This window comes from Macadamia integrifolia, chromosome 14 (genome assembly GCF_013358625.1).
Source record: "Macadamia integrifolia cultivar HAES 741 chromosome 14, SCU_Mint_v3, whole genome shotgun sequence".
Classification (NCBI taxonomy): Eukaryota; Viridiplantae; Streptophyta; class Magnoliopsida; order Proteales; family Proteaceae; genus Macadamia; species Macadamia integrifolia.
The window spans coordinates 9,856,433-9,876,416 of record NC_056570.1 but is presented as its reverse complement, the minus strand read 5'-3'; the positions used below and the strand labels follow the sequence as shown (position 1 = coordinate 9,876,416).

Sequence of the window (19,984 nt, the reverse complement as noted above, 5' to 3'; positions counted from 1 at the left end):
CCGGGCCTTAGGGATTTTGGGTTTGTATTATCTATTCACACATGTCAGCAAAACTGTGACAATAATAAATTTTCTTTTTATTCAAAAAAAAAAAAAAACCAATAAAAAAGATCTCAAAGATCCCTATGTTTACAAGTTAGAAAAACTAAAAAAAAAATAAAGTACAAGTTTTGGAAAATCTTTGGTCCTTTTGTATGATTCCATTTCCTAGGGTTTCAAGCTCAAACTGAACAATTTCAGGTTCATTTCTATTCATCAGGAAATGAAGATAAATTCCATTTATGGATTATTGAGATGAGGTGGACAGCATGTTTGTGTGCCATGTGGCGGCTCCCCATTTCCTGTATTTTTTTTTTTTGGGTAAAATTGGAGCCCGTATTCCACCCTACAGGCTAACATTAAACTCCCAATCAACCGAATTAATGGAATTGGTGAATGTCTGGTAATGGATGGATACCCTCAATATCCAATTTGTGTCCTCGACCGATTCGGCCGAGTTTTCCCTCTTGCAGTCGGCATTGAATCGTTCGTCAGTGGTCGCCCTTGACGCAGAATGGAAGCCCAATCGCTCGCAGCAATCATCTTACCCCTTCGTTTCTCTCCTTCAAATCGCTTGCCGGATTGATTGTACACCCAGCGACGGCGACGGCGATGGTGATGGTGATGGTGATGGTGATGGCGAAGAGGAGGTGGAGGACAAGGATTCGTTGGTGTTTCTACTCGACCTCTTGTCGCTTCCTCTGGTTTCGATTTGGGAGATCTTGAGGGACATGTTGGTTTCACCTGACATTCTGAAACTAGGATTTAGGTTTAAACAGGATTTGATCTACTTGTCTTCAACCTTCCGTTCTCAAGATTGTGCTCCCGGCTTCGATAGAGTATTTCTTCATTCTTTACTTCTCTATCCTGGCTTCCATTTTTCTGATCAAACCATGATTGATTGATACACATTGACTGAAACCAGCTGCGTTCTTCCATTTCTCTTGTTCTGAGTTAAAATTTTCAATTAACGAAGTCTTCTATCTTCATTTTAGTTCTTCTTATGTTTCTTTTTTAACCGGGGCAGATTGAACCTTTTCTGGATATTACGAGCATTTATGATCATCTTCAGCGCAAACCGGGAAGAAAACCTTCCAAGGAGACAAAAAGCTTGTCAACCATATGCGAAGAAGTTCTTGGAATTTCTCTTTCGAAGGTATGGTTACTGGGAAGCCTTTGCTTCATTGCTTGTGTAGTTTGGTGATTTAAGTGTGATTACATTTACATGTATACATTGCCTTTCATCCACTTTGCCATTGCTTACCATTAGTTCTTATTTACTCCTAGCATATTCCAACCAAACCAAGGAAATGGGACCATAGTTCCCAAGTTACAATGGGTGCAAATTGTTGACTGACTCATCATGAACAAATCACATCTGGTAAACATATAATGATACATGTTTAAATTGTTGCAAGGGAAATTTAAAGAAAAGGGAAGTGAAATTTTCAAACTTAAAAAAAAAAAACTTTTGTAATCATTACCCCATGTGATTGTATAAACTATTTAAATTTCTGACCATATTTAGTAATTATATATTTTACATATAATTTCTATTTTACATTTTATAGCAAAGGGTTTTTTGGATGTGAAGTAAAGTGAAATTTAATAATCAAATATGGAATGATTTGAAATTAGGATGAGGATGCTCCTATATTCCTTCTCCCTCAGAGCACTGAATAAATGCTCACCCTCTTGAGACTAACTCCCCATTGGAATTTTTTCTATTTAGGAGGGGCGTGGAGTTCCTAATTATATTATTTTTGAATGAGGGCAGGAAGGGAGGGACTAGGGGGTGGGGTGCAATTTTGCACATCTTCATGGTCATGAGATCAAATTGCCCTTTTAATATCTTGTTTGCGTTTGGCTCGCTGAAGTTTCTTCACTATCCACTGGCTCTTCGGGATAGCAGTAGCTCTGTATTGTAGAATAGTGAATACTATTGATGTCAGACCAACCCAATGAGCGATGCACTCATCAATCATGCTTCCATGCAAGGTATAGTTTGGTCAATGAACAGCCTAATGGAAGATGTTTAGTTAGTACCCTAGTCCTAGCATATTGATCAAATATCCATTCCACGGATCAATACTGCATTATGCATTGAGATTCTTTTTGTTTTCCTTTTCTTTTAACATGTATCATTCCCTTTGGAGGTTAGGTCCTGGTTTGGCACCAAGCTCAATGTTTAAACTTACCATTTATTTTTATGCTGTCCAAATTTGAAGGAGGATTAATTAATCTGTTTGTTCAGGCCCTTTTGGTATTGAGTGGGGTGAAAGTTTTCATGAAAAAAATTATGTTGAGGCAGTTTTGATTTAGATACTGTTCCTCCAGGAACTCCAATGTAGTGACTGGTCACACCGTCCTCTTACAGCAGAGCAGAACATATATGCAGCTGCAGATGCACACTGCTTATTGAAAATATTTTCAGTCTTTCAAGGGAAGATTGACAGAGAAGGTTTGTCTTGTCCAATGCTTTGAGCTTTTGATTATTTCTATGTGGTTTTCATTATTGTATGTGATAATAACATGTCAGATAGAAACACCGAACATAAAGAACTGCAATATTACTTATTCGACATATCAGTTTATTACACAATGGAATTGCATAGAGGATATATTTTACTATTGAAATCTAGTGTTGCTTGTTACATTTTACTCTGTTTGAGAATCCTTTGTGGGATGCTTTGTTGGGATTTGTATCCATCTGGAGTGGGTGGACTATTCAGGAACAATGATGCTGTAATGCTTTGCCTCCTAAGGTCCAGGGGGTGAGGTTGCCTCTTCTGGCCCTGTTGATTTCACTTCCTGTGGTCTGAGGCTGGCTTATATTAGAGAATTTGGATTACTGATTAGGAATACTCTAGCTTGATTGGGTGCATGTGGTGGAGTTGGGAGTTTATTCAGATTATCACATCCTCATGGGGTTTGGGCAAGCTTGCTCTTTGGCTTATTCCATGAATACCTCATCCAAATGAAAGCCAAGGAGGCAAGGACCGCCAATGACCATGCCTTATGAGCTCCTCTGATATGTTGTGGTTTGACCACCTATATTTATGCGACATTGCCTGTGTTGTTTTTCCCCCCTTTCTAGAGTAACTCTGACATTCTTGTATATTATTTTCTTTCTCTCTTAGTAAATCCTATTTGTCTTATTGTATTTGCTAGTTTAGCAGCAAAATAAACCTAAATGACTAAATTCCTTTAACAATACATGTTACTTGCTTACTCCTAGATAATCAATGAAGTATTCAAACTTCACTTGCTTCCTTATGGACTGAAAAAGGGAATAATCTATGAATAATGCAATGTTGTGCTATAGATAGCATCAATTTGAAATTACCAGTACCTAACTGACTTTTTACTGTAAATTTAGAAGAAGAAGAAGAAGAAAAGGAAAAAGAGAGAGAGAGAGAAGAGAGATGGCTGTAACCTTTGGGAGTCACAACCTTGAGGTTGGGACTGCCCACTTCACTCAATATATAGATTAACTATTATAAAGTCATAACACAAATAGGAAACTAGAAGACATAACCAAAAAAGGAAATTCAATTACTAACTCTAACATACTAGGACCAAAACACCCTGAGGGAGGTAATTGTGACTTGCGCTAAACAGAAGCCACAATTCCCTATCCCTTTATTATTATCGACTTCTAACACTCCCCCTCAACCTGGAGCATAGATGTCAATCATGCCCATCTTGTTACAAATGTATTCAACTCCACCACTCCCCAGAGACTTAGTGAAAACATCTGCAAGTTGTTCCCCTGTGTAAACATGATTTGTAGAAATAACTACTTACTGCAGCTTCTCCCGAACGAAGTGACAATTTACCTCAATATGTTTTGTTCTCTTATGGAACATTGGATTTGACGCAATATGAATAGCGGTGTGGTTATCACATCACAATTGCATAGATGAAGCACACTCAAACTATAGTTATTAAGGCGGCAAGGCGACAGAGGCATTTGAGGGCCTTTCAGAGCGCCTTAATGATAAGGCGGGTATAAGGCGTTGCTTTATTGACTAAAGCATTCCTGTATAATTTATTTATAAAACCATTCTATTTGACTCAAATCCTAGTTGAATCCTACTACTCATATGCTAAATTAATATTAAATGTTCATACTTCATACCAATACAAGATATTCATCAAGCAAACAAATCAATAAAGTGAATAAACTAAGTTTGTCAATCATCAATCATCATAACATATTAACATATAATATAAATACATAATTTTGAAACAAAATTATAAATATAAAGAAAATAAGACTTAAAATATACAAGTAATTATTATACTTATCTCTATTATGCCAAAATGAGTGCCTAAGCCCTAGGGTCATCCACTATGTTTCTACTCCCGTCAAAGAAGTAATTAAGAACTTAGAATTGAAAAATATCTAAAGTAAAAATCAAGATGCCAAATTAAATGGATGAGAAGTATAACTAACTTGGGGATTCTGAATCATTCTAAAAATCTTCAATGAAGAAAAAACATAAAATAAACTAAAATGCTAAAAATTTAGTAAACAGTTAAAGTCAAATAATTAAAAGTTCAAAGACTCAAAATACTTTAAAGTTCAAAGACTCAAAATATTTCAAAGTTCAATCCAAATCAGTAATTAAATTAAAATCTTCTTCTTCTGCATTCTGTTGCTGTCCTGCATCATTTGGAGCTATGCTATAATCATCTTCAATATTTACATCATCACGAACATCTTTTTCACTCATCTCATCCACTTATTCATATGAAGAATTCTCAAGCTCAACCCTCCTACCACGCCGGGTATAGCAAAGATTGGATCCACTAGTAGATGCTGGAGTCCTCCTTGGTCTATTGTGGCCTTGATATGATGAAGATGCCCTAAGTGTTCTATCAACATCTCTCCCAGTGAGATCATTCTCAGGATGAACTAATTCATCGTCTAATTCGCCAATCATCCACTCACTACTCCAATTTAGCTCATCAAGCAACAATGGATTGTGGTTTCTGTTTTGTTCTTGTTTTTTCTTGGAACCTTGCTTGAAGTCGGTGATTATATTGAATGTAGACAATATCATTTAATCGTTGATGCTCTAACCTATCCCTCTTCTTGGTGTGAATTTGAAAAACATTAATAATATGAGGTTATCTTCAATAAAACCATATTAAGTGAACTACAGGTACTTAGAACTCAATACTCACAAATTCAAATGTGCTTTAATTACGCTCACAAGCAAAACATGAGCAACAAAGACCAAGTATGCGTAATGCAACCTCTGTAAGGTCGGGAGCAGAACTTCCATGTCTTCCCCACCAAGAGACTATAAATATATAATATATAAAAAAAATAGGTTAAGTAAAAAATCAATAGACAAAGTTCTAAACTAATTAGAACTTTAAAAGGAAATATACTTACTAGGATTCAACTTGTCCCTTTGTCTAATCGTCATGTTCTTTGCAAAAATTCTTTTAGCAAAGGTATAAGCTTCAATTTGGAGAACGATCTTATCTTGCAAGGTCTCATCAGGCACCAACCTAATAAGAGCATCATTGAAGGCATCACTTGCTTTATGAGCAAGGGCCATCTCATTATCTGGGTCATCTGCTACTGCCTTAAAGAACTTGTTTGGGTTGAGAAAAAAGGCAGCTAAATATATTGGTTGATTCATCATAGTCTCACAACAATAATCCCTATGATTTTCTTCCATTTCCTTTCATTGTCTCCAATTTTTTTTTTATGCTCTTCTTTGTCATTTGCATTGCCATATATATATTTTAGGCATAACAGACAACTCATCACCATCCACTATCCTCAAGAGTTGAAGAAGAGGTTGTGATGCTCTTCTGCAATCCATCACACCATTTCAGAAAGTTGTTGCAAACACCGTCTCAGAAATTTTTTTCCCTGCCTCTGTAGATGCAAGCTTAGAATGAGACCATTCATCATTAACAAATAATTTTTTCAAAGATTCCTTTTGTTAGTAAAAGCTTTGGAGTGTTAAAAATGAAGAGACAAATCTAGTCACTCCAGCCCTCACTAAGTCTGCTCCCCCTGTTTTTTGCCTTATAGCTTCAAGAAGGCGAGTGTGCCTATAGATTAATGCAACTAATTTCCTGCCTTCGATATAACAGACTTATATGAGTGCAGTTTGCCTATGTCCTCCATCATAAGGTCTGTGCAATGAACTGCACTTGGAGTCCAAAACAACCTCTTCCTTTTCTCCATTAGTAGTCGACCCGCTGCAACATAGTTGGCGCATTGGTAGAGACTACTTGAACCACATAATCTTCACCAATCTCTTCAACCTTACTAACAAGGAGCTTAAATAACAGTTTGTGATTGGTTAGATGCATCCATAGACTCCAAAAAAAAAAAAAAAAAAAAAAAAGGTCCCTTTCGGACAGTTGACAAGAAAATTAATTAGGTGCCTTCCTCTCTTGTCTGTCTACACATCAGACATGAGTGTGCACCCATATTTCCTCCAGTATCCTTGATACTTCACCTTTAATTCATAAGGTGGGCTTATGAAAGCGGTGTTCCATTTAATGCTTTAAAGTTAAGGAGTTTTGAGGAATTGGTAGAGGCTATTGGTCAATATGGACTAGGTTTCAGGCCCCCTTCATTTCAAGACTATAAGGGGGCTTCTATTGAAGCCTAAAAAAGATAAAATTGGTGAATTAAAGATGAAGTATTAAGGATAGTAGAGGAAATATGGGTGCACACTCATTTTTTATTGGTGGACAGACAAGAGAGGAACGCACCTAAATAATTTTCTTGTCAACTGTCCGGAGGGGTTTTTTTTTTGGAGTCTGTGGATGCATCTAACCAATCACAAACAACTGAAATGTTATTTAAGCTCCTTGATAGTAAGGTTGAAGAGATTGGTGAAGATTATGTGGTTCAAGTAGCCTTTGACAATGCTGCCAACTATGTTGCTGTGGGTTGACTAATGGAAAAAAGGAAGAGGTTGTTTTGGACTCCATGTGCAGCTCAATGCATAGACCTTATGATGGAAGACATAGGCAAATTACGCTCATATAAGTCTGTTATATCGAAGGGCAGGAAATTAACTGCATTCATCTACATGCACACTTGCCTTCTTGAAGCTATGAGGCAAAAAACAAAAGGAGCAAAATTAGTGAGGGCTGGAGTGATTAGATTTGCCTCTTCATTTTTAACACTCCAGAGCTTATACAAGCACAAAGAATCTTTGAAAAAATTATTTGTTGATGATGAATGGTCCCGTTCTAAGCTTGCATCTATAGAGGCAAGGAAGAAAGCTTCTGTGACGGTGTTTGCTACAACGTTCTGGAATGGTGTGATGGATTGCATAAGAGCATCACAGCCTCTTCTTCAACTCTTGAGGATAGTGGATGGTGATGAGTTGACTGCTATGCTTGAAATATATATGGCAATGCAAGTGGCAAAGAAGAACATCAAAATTTTTTTTTGGAGACAATGAAAGGAAATGGAAGAAAATCATAGGGATTGTTGATTTCCGTTGTGAGACTATGGTGGATCGATCAACATATTTAGTTGCCTTTTTCCTCAATCCAAACAAGTTCTTTAAGGCAGTAGTAGCAAATGATCTAGATAATGACATGACCCTTGCTCATAAAGCAAGTGATGCCTTCAATGATGTTCTTACTAGGTTGGTGCCTGATGAGACCTTGGCAGGATAAGATCATTCTCCAGGTTGAAGCTTATACCTTTGCTAAAGGAAGTTTTGCAAAGAACATGGCGCTTAGACAAAGGGATAAGTTGAATCCTAGTAAGTATATTTCCTTTAAAACTAATTAGAACTTTGTATGTTAATTTTTTACTTAATCTATTTTTTTTATATTATATATTTATAGTCTCTTAGTGGGGAAGACATGGAAGTCCTGCTCCTGACCTTGCAAAAGTTGTATTGCACATACTTGGTCTTTGTTGCTCATCTTTTGGTTGTGAGCGCAATTGGAGCACATTTGAATTTGTGAGTATTGAGTTCTACGTACCTGTACTTCACTTAATATGGTTTTATTGAAGATAACCTCATATTATTAATGTTTTTCAGATTCACACCAAGAATAGGAATAGGTTAGAGTATCAACGATTAAATGTTCTTGTCTACATTCAGTATAATCGTCGACTTCAAGCAAGGTTCCAAGAAAATAACAAAACAGAAACTACAATCCATTGTTGCTTGGTGAGCTAAATTGGAGTAGTGAGTGGATGATTGGCGAATCAGATAATGAATTAGTTCATCCTGAGAATGATTACACTTGGAGAGATGTTGATAGAGCACCTGGGGCATCTTCATCATATCAAGGCCACAATAGACCAAGGAGGGCTCCAACATCTACCAGTGGATCCAATCTTTGCTATACCTGGCGTGGTAGGAGAGTTGAGCTTGAGGATTCTTCAGATGAAGAAGTGGATGAGATGAGTGAATATGATGTTCGTGACGATGAAAACATTGAGGACGATTATGGCATGGCTTCAAATGATGCAAGCCAACAACATAATGCAGAAGAAGAAGAAGAAGAAGAAGAAGAAGAAGAAGAAGAAGATTTTAATTTAATTAATAATTTGGATTGAATTTTGAAGTATTTGACTTTGACTGTTTACTAAATTTTTAGCATTTTAGTTTATTTTATGTTTTTTCTTCATTGAAGATTTTTAGAATGACTCAGAATCCCCAGGTTAGTCAAACTTCTCATTTATTTGATTTGGCATCTTATTTTTTACTTTAGATATTTTTTAATTCTAAGTTCTTAATTACTTCTTTGACAAGAGTATAAATATAGTGGATGACCTTAGGGCTTAGACACTCATTTTGGCATCATAGAGGTAAGTATAATAAATACTTGTATATTTTAAGTCTTCTTTTCTTTATATTTATAATTTTGTTTCAAAATTATGTATTTATATTAAATGTTAATATGAATAATGTATGATGAATGATGAAAATGAAGTTAGTTTATTCATTTTATTGAATTGTTTTCTTGGTGAATATCTTGCATTGATATGAAGTATGAACCTTTAATTTTTATTTAGCATATGAGTAGTAGGATTCAACTAGGATTTGAGTTAAATAGAATGGTTTTATAAAAAAATTACACAGGAACGCTTTAAGTCAATAAGATGACACCTTATGCCCACCTTATCGTTAAAGCGCTCTGAAAGACCTTCAAACGCCTCCGTCGCCTCACCGCTTTAATAACTATGTGTGTCACAGTCAAATAATTCATCTTTCCAACCAACCTCCTTTAGCGGTAAGTTTCACATTTGGATCCATCGGAGTATCCAGATGTTTGGTTCCTAAATACCAGTCTTTGTAAGCAAATCTAGAACACATTTTCTCTGAAAAAGTTAAATTCCCTTCCTTAATTGGGCAACTTTAATGCCCAAAAAGTACTTCATCCTTCCTATATCCTTAATTTGAAATTGTTTATGTAAATTTTAATTTGAAATTGTTTCTGTAAATGCACTTTCAAACTTTGGATTCCTCCAACATCATCTCTAGTAATAATAATATCATCAACATACACAACTAGAAATATCCTTCCTATCCTAGATTTGCGATAGAAGATCGAATGATGACTATCACACATGGACAGCCCAAATTCAACAACCACATTAGTTAACCTATTAAACCATGTCCGAGGAGACTGCTTCAAACTTACAAGAACTTCTTAGGTTTACACACCTTCCCAGACTCCCCCTGAGTAACAAACCCCGGAGGTTGCTCCATATAGACCTACTCATGCAAATCACCGTGAAGAATAGCATTCTTCACATCAAGCTAATACAACGGCTAGTGAGACAAAGCTGCAAGAGACATTAAAAGACGAACATATTCCAACTTTGCGACAGGGTAAAAGCTATCCAGATAGTCAACAATATAAACTGATAAACCTGGGCGTAACCCTTCACAACTAACGAGGTCTTTAACCGAGAAAGAGAACCATCAGGGTTAACCTTAACTATATAAACCCCAGGACATCAATAGTTGACTTGCTCTTAGGCAACAATACAAGGTCCCAAGTCTGATTTTCCTCCAAAGTGAGCAATTCTTCTTCTAGAGCTGTCCTGCAGCCAAGACTGAATGATGCCTCTGCAATAGACTTAGGAATAGGATGACAAGAAACAATTGAAAGACAGGAATAAAAAGACGATGACAAACCAGAATAAGACACAAAGTTTGAAATAGACAAGTACAACTCCTAACACCCTTTCACTGTGCAACAAGAAGATCTAGATCAGACAGAGTAATACCTAGAGTAGGATCTATAAACAAAGACAATGATGTAGGTACCGTAGAGATAGGGGGTGTTGATGCTTCCAGAGGATGATGAGTATAAACTTGCTAAACAATTGGTGGAGGAGGTTGTGGTGGCAACTCTGCTTCTGTGGCAACTTGTGGAGTAGAATGAAGAATAACATAAAGTGGATGATCATCATCCAGCTCAGACAAAACAAACGACTCATCCGGGGTAGGACATGGACTCAAAGAAGGATAGGTCAGTAGTAAAAAAATATTTCTATAGGGATCCAACTTTGACAAACCTGGACGATGATCACGAATAAAGCAAACACAACAAAACATAAGGTGGAAGACAAAAAAGTGGGTCAGAAGGAAACAATAAATAATGAGGAATACCACTACGCTAAACAGAAGAAGACATTTGATTAATAAGATAACAAGCAGTCAAGCACTCAAAACAACATTAGTCCAAAAATATTTGGCCACCTTCATTTCAAAGAGAAGGGACCGAGCAACTTCTATCAAATGTCAATTTTTTCTTTCAGCAACCCCATTTTGCTGAGGAGTATCTGAATAAGAAGATTGATGAATCATACTATAATCAGTCGTAAACTGAGAAAAATGACCAGAAAAGTCTTATTTTGCATTATCACTATGTTAATGTTAATTGTCACATTAAACTGATTTCGAATTTCAGCAACAAAGGCTTGAAAGATAGAAAATAATTCAGAACAATTTTTCATTAAATAAAGTTAGGTAACTCTGGAACAGTCATCAACGAAAGTGATGAAATACTCAAAACCTAACTTGGATGTGATAGGACAAGGTCCCTATACATCTGAATGAACCATAGCAAAAGGGTGCGCAGATTGTTTATTGTCTTGAAGGGAATAACTCACACGATATAGCTTTCCAAACTGACAAGACTCACATTTAAAATAGAAAGAGAGCTAAAACGAGAATCAAGCTTCTGTAGACTGTAAATATGGATGACCCAACTGGTAGTGTACCTGATGAGGAGTCAGAACACTCGAACATGCAGTATAAGGAGGATTTTCTTCAAGAAGATACAACCTCCCAACTTGACGGCCTCTACCAATCATCTTTTTCTTAAGGTCCAGACAAACACACAAGTTAGAAGAAAATGTTATAGAACAATTGTAAGCACATGTGAACTTGCTTATAGACAAAAGGTTAAATGAAAAATGTGACAAATAAAGGACAAGTGATAACGACAAAGAAGAACTAAGACGAACTGTGCCAGCGCCATTGACCTTTACAATTAGACCATGGGCCAACATGACATTAGTAGAAGATTCCTTAAACGAAGAAAACATACCTGAAACAGTGGACATGTGATTTGATGCACTTGAATCAATTATCTAGGGGTGAGAAGAAGAGGAGAGACATGAAATGGCATAACTTGTCTAGACAAAAGTAGCAGTGGAAGGTTGAGGAGCCGGAGTTTGAAACTGATTGTACCGTGCAAATTCTTCATCGTTCATCTTGACCATCTTACCCTCAGATTGTCCAGGTTGAGAAGGCTCAGCAACTGTTGCTGAATTAGCGAACTGCTTCTGAGAAATTTTGCCATTAAGTTTTCAATAGAAATGTTGGATGTGTCCTGGTTTACCACAATAGTGGCATGTGGTATCAATGGTTTATTACTTTTATTAATAATTGCACTCACCTAACTTGGGCATATCTCCTTCGGCAAAAATCAGAGGCTTTTTCTTGTTTCAGTCATTCCATAATATGGTTTGGACTTAGTTTGGTGCTCCGATCCGAGCCTTGTGCTGTGATAATAGATTGGAATATATGTATGGTGTGTTTCTCTAGTACCTTGATGATCATGGCATTATATCCCAAACTTCCTGTGTTTGAACTCCAGAACAACATGGTATCCCTGAGTGTGAGAATCGACATCCACTTAATGTTGCCTGGTCTATCATGTTCACTACCAATGTTCCTAAGTTTTATTGGGGTGACGTTGTTCTCACTATTGCCTTCCTTATTAACAGGGTTCCTTTTGCTGTTATGGACTTCAAAACTCCGGTCAGCTCCTGGACCTTGCTTTAGCCGCCCACCTCCCCTCCAGAGTTGGGTTTATTTTTTTTTATTTTTTTGTGCACAACTTCTGCTCGTTCTAAATTAGACGGAGCTAGTGCTATCACCTTCCTACTCGAAGATTGTTTGTAACGAAGGATGTCACTTTTCATGAGTACGAGTTTTTCTATCTGACATCTCTTTAGGTATAGAATCTTGAGGAAGAAATGCCTCCAAGTGAAATTCCGTAGCTTCCCTTCTTGTTATTGATATTGTTCAACTTTAGGAGGAGAATACTATTCGACATCCGGGGAAAAGAGCTCTTTACATATTCTCGTCGCAAAGAGAAAATTGCTCCTAGCTTACCATGTTCTTTGGCGCCTCTAGAAACAGTTCCTAAGCATATACAAGGCAATAGTCCTTCTGACAATGATCTTCCTATCACTCTTAGAAAGGGAGTTAGGTCCTGCACCCAACACCCCATTTCTGACTTTGTCTCTTATGAATCTCTGTCTTCCACCTATCGTGCTTTTGTTTCCTCTTTATCCTCTGTGCTTATCCCAAAGGTCTGGAAAGAAGATATTTATGATCCTAAGTGGAAAATTACGATGATGGAGGATATGTAGGCCTTGAAGAAAAATGATACTTGGGAGCTTATATCTTATCCTAAAGGGGGGCGGGAATAGTTGGGTGCAAGTAGGTGTTTATAGTGAAACAAAATGCAGATGGAACCATTGCCAGTTACGGAGACAAATTGGTTGCCAAAGGATTCACTCAAACCTATGGCATTGATTATCAAAAAAGTTTTGCTCCAGTTGCAAAAATGAACTCCGTTTGAGCCTTTTTATATTGTGCTGCAAACCTTGGATGTAGAGAATGCAATTTTGAATGGTGATATTGAAGAGGAGGTTTGATAGATATTCCTTTGGGTTTTAACTCATCACCACAATTGCAAAGTATGTAGATTCCAATCTCCTTATAATTTGAAACATTCACCTCGTGCTTGGTTTGGTAGGTTTCAAAAGGCTATGGAGAAGTTTGGTTTCAAATAGAGCAATGCATATTATACCTTATTTGTCAAACACTGAGTCAACAAGATCATTGTACTTGTCATATTGTGTATGTGGATGATATAGTGATCACTGGTGATGATGAGGTAAAAATCTTTCTCCTAAAGACTTACCTGGCAGCTGAATTTGAAACTAAAGACTTGGGCCATCTCAAATATTTCTTGGGAATTGAAGTGGCTTGATTTAACAAAGGAATCTTCATTTCTCAAAGGAAGTACGTTCTAGACCTCCTAGAAGAAATATGGATGCTTGGTTGTAAACCTGCAGATTCTCCCATAGAAGTTAACCACCAATTCAGCAGCATAGGTGGTGACTCTGTGGACGAGGAGCGATATCAATGCCTTACAAGAAGGGTGTGGGTATTGTCAGTCGTTTCCTACATGACCCGAAGGCTGCTCACCTTGAGACAGTATATAGAATTCTACGGTACTTGAAATCAGCACCAGAAAAGGTATCTTGTTCTCAAATAATGGAAGCTTGAAGTTAGAATCCTTTACTGATGCTAATTGGCCTGAGTCCATTGATGACTGCCGATCCACTTCTGGCTACTGTACATTTCTTGGAGGAAACCTTATTACTTGGTGAAGCAAAAAACGACCAGTTGTTTCCAAATCTAGTGCTGAAGCTGAATATAGGGCAATGGCTCCAAGTGTGTGCGAACTTATGTGGCTAAAAGCCTTCTTAGTGATCTAAACTGGCCCCAGAAGGACCTATGAAGCTTTACTATGATAACAAATCTGTGATCAGTATAGCTCATAATCGAGTCCAACATGACAGGAGCAAACATGTTGAAATTGATACACTTGATCAAAGAGAAGATTGAAGATGGTCTGATATGTACTCCATTTGTTACTACATAAAACCAGCTCGCAGATGTTTTCACCAAAGGGTTGTCTGTTAAGTCTTTCCACCATATTGTCTCAAAGTTGGGCATGTATGATATATATGCACCAACTTGAAGGGGAGTGTTAAAGAGTTGGACCGGTTCAGTTTATTCCTGTAATATGTCTAGTTTCATTGTGCCTCATGTACCACATGCTAGATAAAACCTTGAGTCAGCCTTAGCTAGCATGCCATATTTGTCACCTCCTTAATATCTATAAATAAAGGCCTGCACGCTGTCACATTGACAAGCCAACACATAAACTCAATTCTCTTCTCTTGTTTATAATTCTTCTGAAATCACTCACACTACTTATAAAATCAATTGAGACAAAACTCATTTTTAATTAGACACTTGGACTGATATAATTTTTCTCTTCTGCTGAATGGGAAACCTAAGAGGCCCTCCTTGGCAGCTGGTCTCTTCCCTGCTTATGTGGTGGCACCTAAGGAGCCACCTTTGAGGATGCTTCTGCATTGTAGGGGCTTGCTTTAGTTCATGTGGTTCATTAACTATGTTGAATCAATAAACATTCATACCCCAAACTAGTATTACCTCTTTCTACCTAAAAGTAAAGAAAATCATATTTTACCTTTTAGATTCATTACTACAATGCCAAGTTCTTATGTTTTCTTTGCTTTCTTGGTGCGTGAACGTGAATCTTGACTGAAAAACCATGACAATATTGAGCATAGAGTATTTCATTTGATGGAGCATGTATCAACTAAAGAAGGATACTTATTCCTTCTTGTCATTTAAACTTAAGGCCTGATACCTTCACACTTGCTGGTTACTTATTGGTTTGGGTGGTACTTTGCAGGCAATTCCTTGCACAATAGTACTCCACTGCACTCCGCAGATGCGATTCTTGGACTCAAACAAATTTTTGAGAAGCCTGATGTTTGTGTCAGTATTTTCAGGCTAAAATTTGGTGAAGCTTCAGATATGGTCAGAGCAACCATGAATTTTGAAATTTATCAGAGAAATTATTCCATGGTGGGATCCATTTCCAAGGTTTCACATAGGAAGACCATTCCTTTGGATGAATCTCTGTCAAAGATAGTGCAAAAATATGGGGAAAAAATCTTGTTGAAGGATTCTGACAGAAAACCAAGTAAATTAAAAAAGAAAGGGAAAAAACAATCTTCAGTTGGTTTGTCTAGCAGGGAAAGAAGGGTTGAGAATAGCGGTGACTGGCAGGGGCCACCGCCCTGGGATTTATCCATGGGTGGTGATGGATGCCCCAAATTTTTATGTGATGTGATGGTAAGTGTTTGCTGAGGGAATTGTTGTTTCTATGCAGTTATTAGCTTTTCTTGTCTAGGGGGTAAACTTCTTTTGCATGCAAAGTCTAATATTATTGTTTGTTTCCTTTGTGGCCCTCCCATGCATCATCTAGTGCTCAGCTTTATGAAACAACTTTGCATTTTATTCATCTGAAGAAACAGAAGGAGGGGGGGGGGGGGGACTTAACACTGTATTCATGAGACTGACAAAATACTTATCCAGGTGGAAGGCTTGGCTAAGCACTTGCGTTGTGTGGGGATTGATGCTGCAGTTCCATGTTTAAAAAAGCCTGAACCTAGGTGTTTTTCCCTGTCAATTTAATAATTTGAATGACTCCATTTTTATAATCCTTTTTCTCCTTTGAAATATGGAGTCTTTAGTGGCTGTTCCTTTATTTAAATTGCGATATTGAAATTATTTTAAATGTTGCTCTAGGCAGTTGATAGATCAAGCACAAAAAGAAAAGAGGGTGCTCTTAACCCGAGATGCCAAGCTGTTGAGGCATGACTATCTGATAAGGAATCAAGTTTACAGGGTGAAGACTCTGCTGAAGAATGACCAGCTCGTTGAGGTATGAAATGTTGTTATGTGGGTAGCTTCTTTTGTTAACTTTTAGACAATTTGATGCATAACTCAATCCTGGACCTGAGGAACACCCCGATCTGAAGCCTACCTGCAAGAATTTTTTTTTTTTTTTTTGATAGGTAAAAAATTTCATTAACAAAAAGAGAAAATTACAATCTGTAGTAAGTAGTTTGGTCAGCATAATTTTTTCCAAGACTTCAAAGACCATATGGGAGTTTGAAGGATAAAGAATAATCTCATCTATCCCTAATTGAAAGGAATCCATATAATCTTCCGGTTGGTTCATTTCTTGCCACACATGCTGAAATTCTTTCCATTGTAGCTTGTCAACCAGGTGCATAATTTTTTTGCTCTGTAACCCTCATTTATAATGATTTAGTGAACATTTGGTTAATTGTCCTGGAAAATACAAGAGGAAATTTAAAACAGGTAGACACTGATGGCATTGTTGCTTGACTAGCTTAGAGTTCCCATAGCAGCACCAAGCCGATGATGACTGTCTTCCCTGTTCTCAATTGCATGGCCATAGTGTTTAGAGACTTTCTAGTTGGTGGGTTCTCAGTGGTATCTTAAGTTCTCAACTATCTTCTGCCAAGTTCTGATTGAACTTTTCTTTCAGGTGATTGAGACTTTCCAGTTGAAGATTTCAGAGGATCAGTTAATGTCAAGGTGCACCAAATGCAACGGAAGGTTTATTCAAAAACCACTAACAACTGAAGAAGCAATTGCAGCTGCAAAGGGATTCCAAGTAATCCCAAACTGTCTGTTTAAAAAGAATTTAGAGTTTTGGCAGTGCACAGATTGCAACCAACTGTATTGGGAGGTAATGTGTTATTAAATCATCTTTCATTGATGTTCCTTTCCTTTTGCTACACAGTTCAAGGTAAAACTTCTTTAAAATCTTGGTTTCCTCAAGGCCTTAATGAGGGACTGCTATTCGATTCCAGGCCATCGTGTGATGAAAGAAATCTCCTGTTTCGGCAAAGTACGTTACATATGAGTCTGAAATAGGCTGGAGAACTAATTGGATTGCTGACCCGGAGTGCTGGGTTCAATTCAAACTGAAGCCTCATCCCAGACCCAGCCTGACCTTGAGCTTGAAATCTCAACTCTAGCCCGGCCCACAGGCATCAAAGCATGGCCCAGGCCTTGATTTTTCGAGGTGCTCAGTGGGCCAAACTTACAGCCTTGTGCTAATTCCTCTAAGTTGTTCGAGTAGGTATTGGTTTGAGGTCTAGCTTGCAGTTCGCCTGGAATAACATCGTAGTTCCCTAGACCATATATATATATATTTTTTGGTAGGTAATGAGGGAAGTAGGTAACAGCCAGGAGGCTTGAACTTGAGACCTCCTAGTGAGCATGGGTTTTTTGCACACCACAGTTCACCAACTACACTTGACAGTTGTTGTTTTCCTAGACCATATTAACCATGTGTCTTGCTACATAGTTGACTTGGCACAATTAATCAGCCAAACCATCCATTAACTGGCTTTAACATCCTGAAGAAAGGGGGTTGATTAAGGTGTTGTTGGGCTGAAAGAGTGGGTGAAGCTACCACGTGGAATGGATTTGGGTCACCTTGATGCCTTTCGTAGATGTAAATTACTGAAGCACTTGTGATATGATGAGGGGTTTTGTTTATGCCTCTCTCTTCCCCCTCCACTGTCCGCCCCCAGTAAAAATGGAGACAAATGAAGTTTATAATTAATTGAAGTATGTGATGTCTTCGGGTGTTACTGGTAACTGGCACTATGCATGTGTTACTTGCAGGGAACACAATATCAAAATGCTGTTCAGAAGTTCATCGACGTTTGCAAGTTGAATGAATAATCGGAGAAAAATAGAGGGATCGTGTGGGGAAAGGAATGTTGCTTCAGGTATCACAGTCATCTCATGCCACTTCAATTCACATGATTATGATGGTAATTTGTCTTAGTTCAAAAGTGTATCTGTAAAGTCTTTTTGATCTTATCGAATACTTCCTTGTGTGGTCATGGATAGGAAACAGAAATTCATTCATATTGAAAATGAAGTTGGTTCTCCTTGGATATCAAAGCCATGTAATCCCTGAAAAAGCCACTTTTCCGGTGATGCCCATTAGTTGGATGGGACCATATGTCACCACTGCTTGATTCCGACTACCGACCAGCCAGCCCAGGTCAATATATCTGCACTTTTGATCTTTAAAACACACCACACCCACACACTTTAGCCTTAAATGGACGGTGGACAATCCATAGTGAGTATTCCATGTTTATTTGTGTTTTGATAGCTGACAATGTAAGAATTAGTGAGAGAAAGGGATGGGATTTGTTGGGTGCGTTTCTTTCTTTGGGAGGAAGGGGGAGGGGAACCTAGCCGAGCCCACTTGTCTCTGTTCTTATGTTTTGGATTCCCTGTCATTCACTCTTAACAATTTGAGGGAATTTTTTCAACTGTCCATGTCCTCGTGTTTGTCTCCATTCACATTACTCACATTACTTACATATACAATCGTTGTGTCTAGCTTAGTACAGTGGCCTGCTTGTATGCACCATCCACAGCTTAATTTGTGGCCAAACTGTGCCAGGTTTAAAAAATCAGACCTGATCAGCCACTCAGCTACCGATCTGGATCGAACTGATTCTATATGGAAACTTGGTTTAGGTCAGTTTCCACCATTTCTGACCAATTCAATTTATTCCGGATTGGAATCGGCTGGGACCGAAGCAGATCCCAATTCCTGGTTTTTTTAATCACTGACCTGTACATAGGTAGCCTTCGACCGCTTTTATCCGTTTGTCAAATTTTACAGACGCATGGAAGTATGACCTCAAGCTTCTCTATCCAAAAGTAATTTGAGATACTCAGGGATACTACCTTAGGGCACTGTAGTGTCACCAACTAGGGTTGCTAGACAAAAACTTAGCAGGTTTACTCATATGGTTTGAGGCATCTGGTTAAATCAGGATTAGTATCAGATCAGTCATATAAGATGGTTTTGCGCCTCAAAACACCGATTTCTGAGTGTATTTTGACTGGTATATTTGCACTTGTTTTTCAATCGGGAAACTCGTTTTAATGATCTAGCCTTGATACGCATGTTAAGGTGGTCCATATCGTGTCATGTGGAATGATGACATGACAATTCTAACCATTAGATTGGTAACATGTCAAATTTTAGAGTTTAATTCAATCAATATATTTCTCATGTATTGTCATACATTTCATGTACACTTATGGTACCCTAACCATTATTGTGCACTCTTCCATAGTTATAATTTTCAAATATTTATTTCTCATTTGGCAAATTCTATTTGAGCACGGGACTTTGTGGTCAGCTATTCTACTTTGATAAGTTTTCATACACCTTTGAAGGTGTATTTAACTTGACACCTTTTTTTTAATTCCATCTCTTATTCATAAACTTTTTCTAAGTTAGGTATATAAAAGGGTTTTTAAAAATAATTTGGAAATGACTTAATAATATATCATTATAAGAGTAGTGGGGACTGGGGAAAGCCATAGTGGCATGTAAGAAAAAAAAAATTATGATCCATAAGGTTTCTATGGCAAAAAATGATGGCATCTTTTGCTTAATTATAACATCCCTTTCTTTATGATTAGTGGGGTTTAGTAAACGCAGACCTTTAAAAACGTTTTCCAACCATCCAAACTACGTTGCGTGGACCTCTGACTCAACGGCGGCATTTTGTGAGGAACCCAAAAGGGAAAAACAGAAACATTCTCATTGCGTTACACGTTTACATCTTATTCTTATTCTTATATTCTTCTCATCACTTGTATATAAATGGAACCATGGATATGATGCATTGACTATCACGTGAATCATG

The 19,984-nt window shown here is 37.6% G+C and overlaps 1 protein-coding gene across 2 annotated transcripts; it reads left to right on the top strand.

The window, feature by feature from the left end:
• Positions 1-378: 378 nt before the first annotated feature.
• On the top strand, positions 379-18,593 carry LOC122062040. Of its 2 annotated transcripts, XM_042625674.1 has the most exons (9): positions 379-878; positions 1,067-1,195; positions 2,377-2,500; positions 15,100-15,545; positions 15,789-15,865; positions 16,002-16,137; positions 16,771-16,974; positions 17,922-18,028; positions 18,153-18,593. In XM_042625674.1, exons 1-8 carry the CDS (start codon positions 450-452, stop codon positions 17,979-17,981), a joined length of 1,605 nt encoding a protein of 534 aa, XP_042481608.1. In that variant the 5' UTR covers positions 379-449; the 3' UTR covers positions 17,982-18,028; positions 18,153-18,593. The 2 variants fall into 2 exon arrangements, with proteins under 2 accessions (XP_042481608.1, XP_042481607.1); XM_042625673.1 differs by having other exon boundaries at positions 17,922-18,201.
• Positions 18,594-19,984: the final 1,391 nt, after the last annotated feature.

Coding starts and splice junctions, on each gene's coding strand:
- LOC122062040 (XM_042625674.1), top strand. CDS start 450: ATGGATACCCTCAATATCCAATTTGTGTCCTCGACCGATTCGGCCGAG. Junction 1,196..2,376: donor TTGGAATTTCTCTTTCGAAG/GTATGGTTACTG, acceptor CTGTTCCTCCAG/GAACTCCAATGTAGTGACTG. Junction 16,975..17,921: donor GCAACCAACTGTATTGGGAG/GTAATGTGTTAT, acceptor TGTTACTTGCAG/GGAACACAATATCAAAATGC.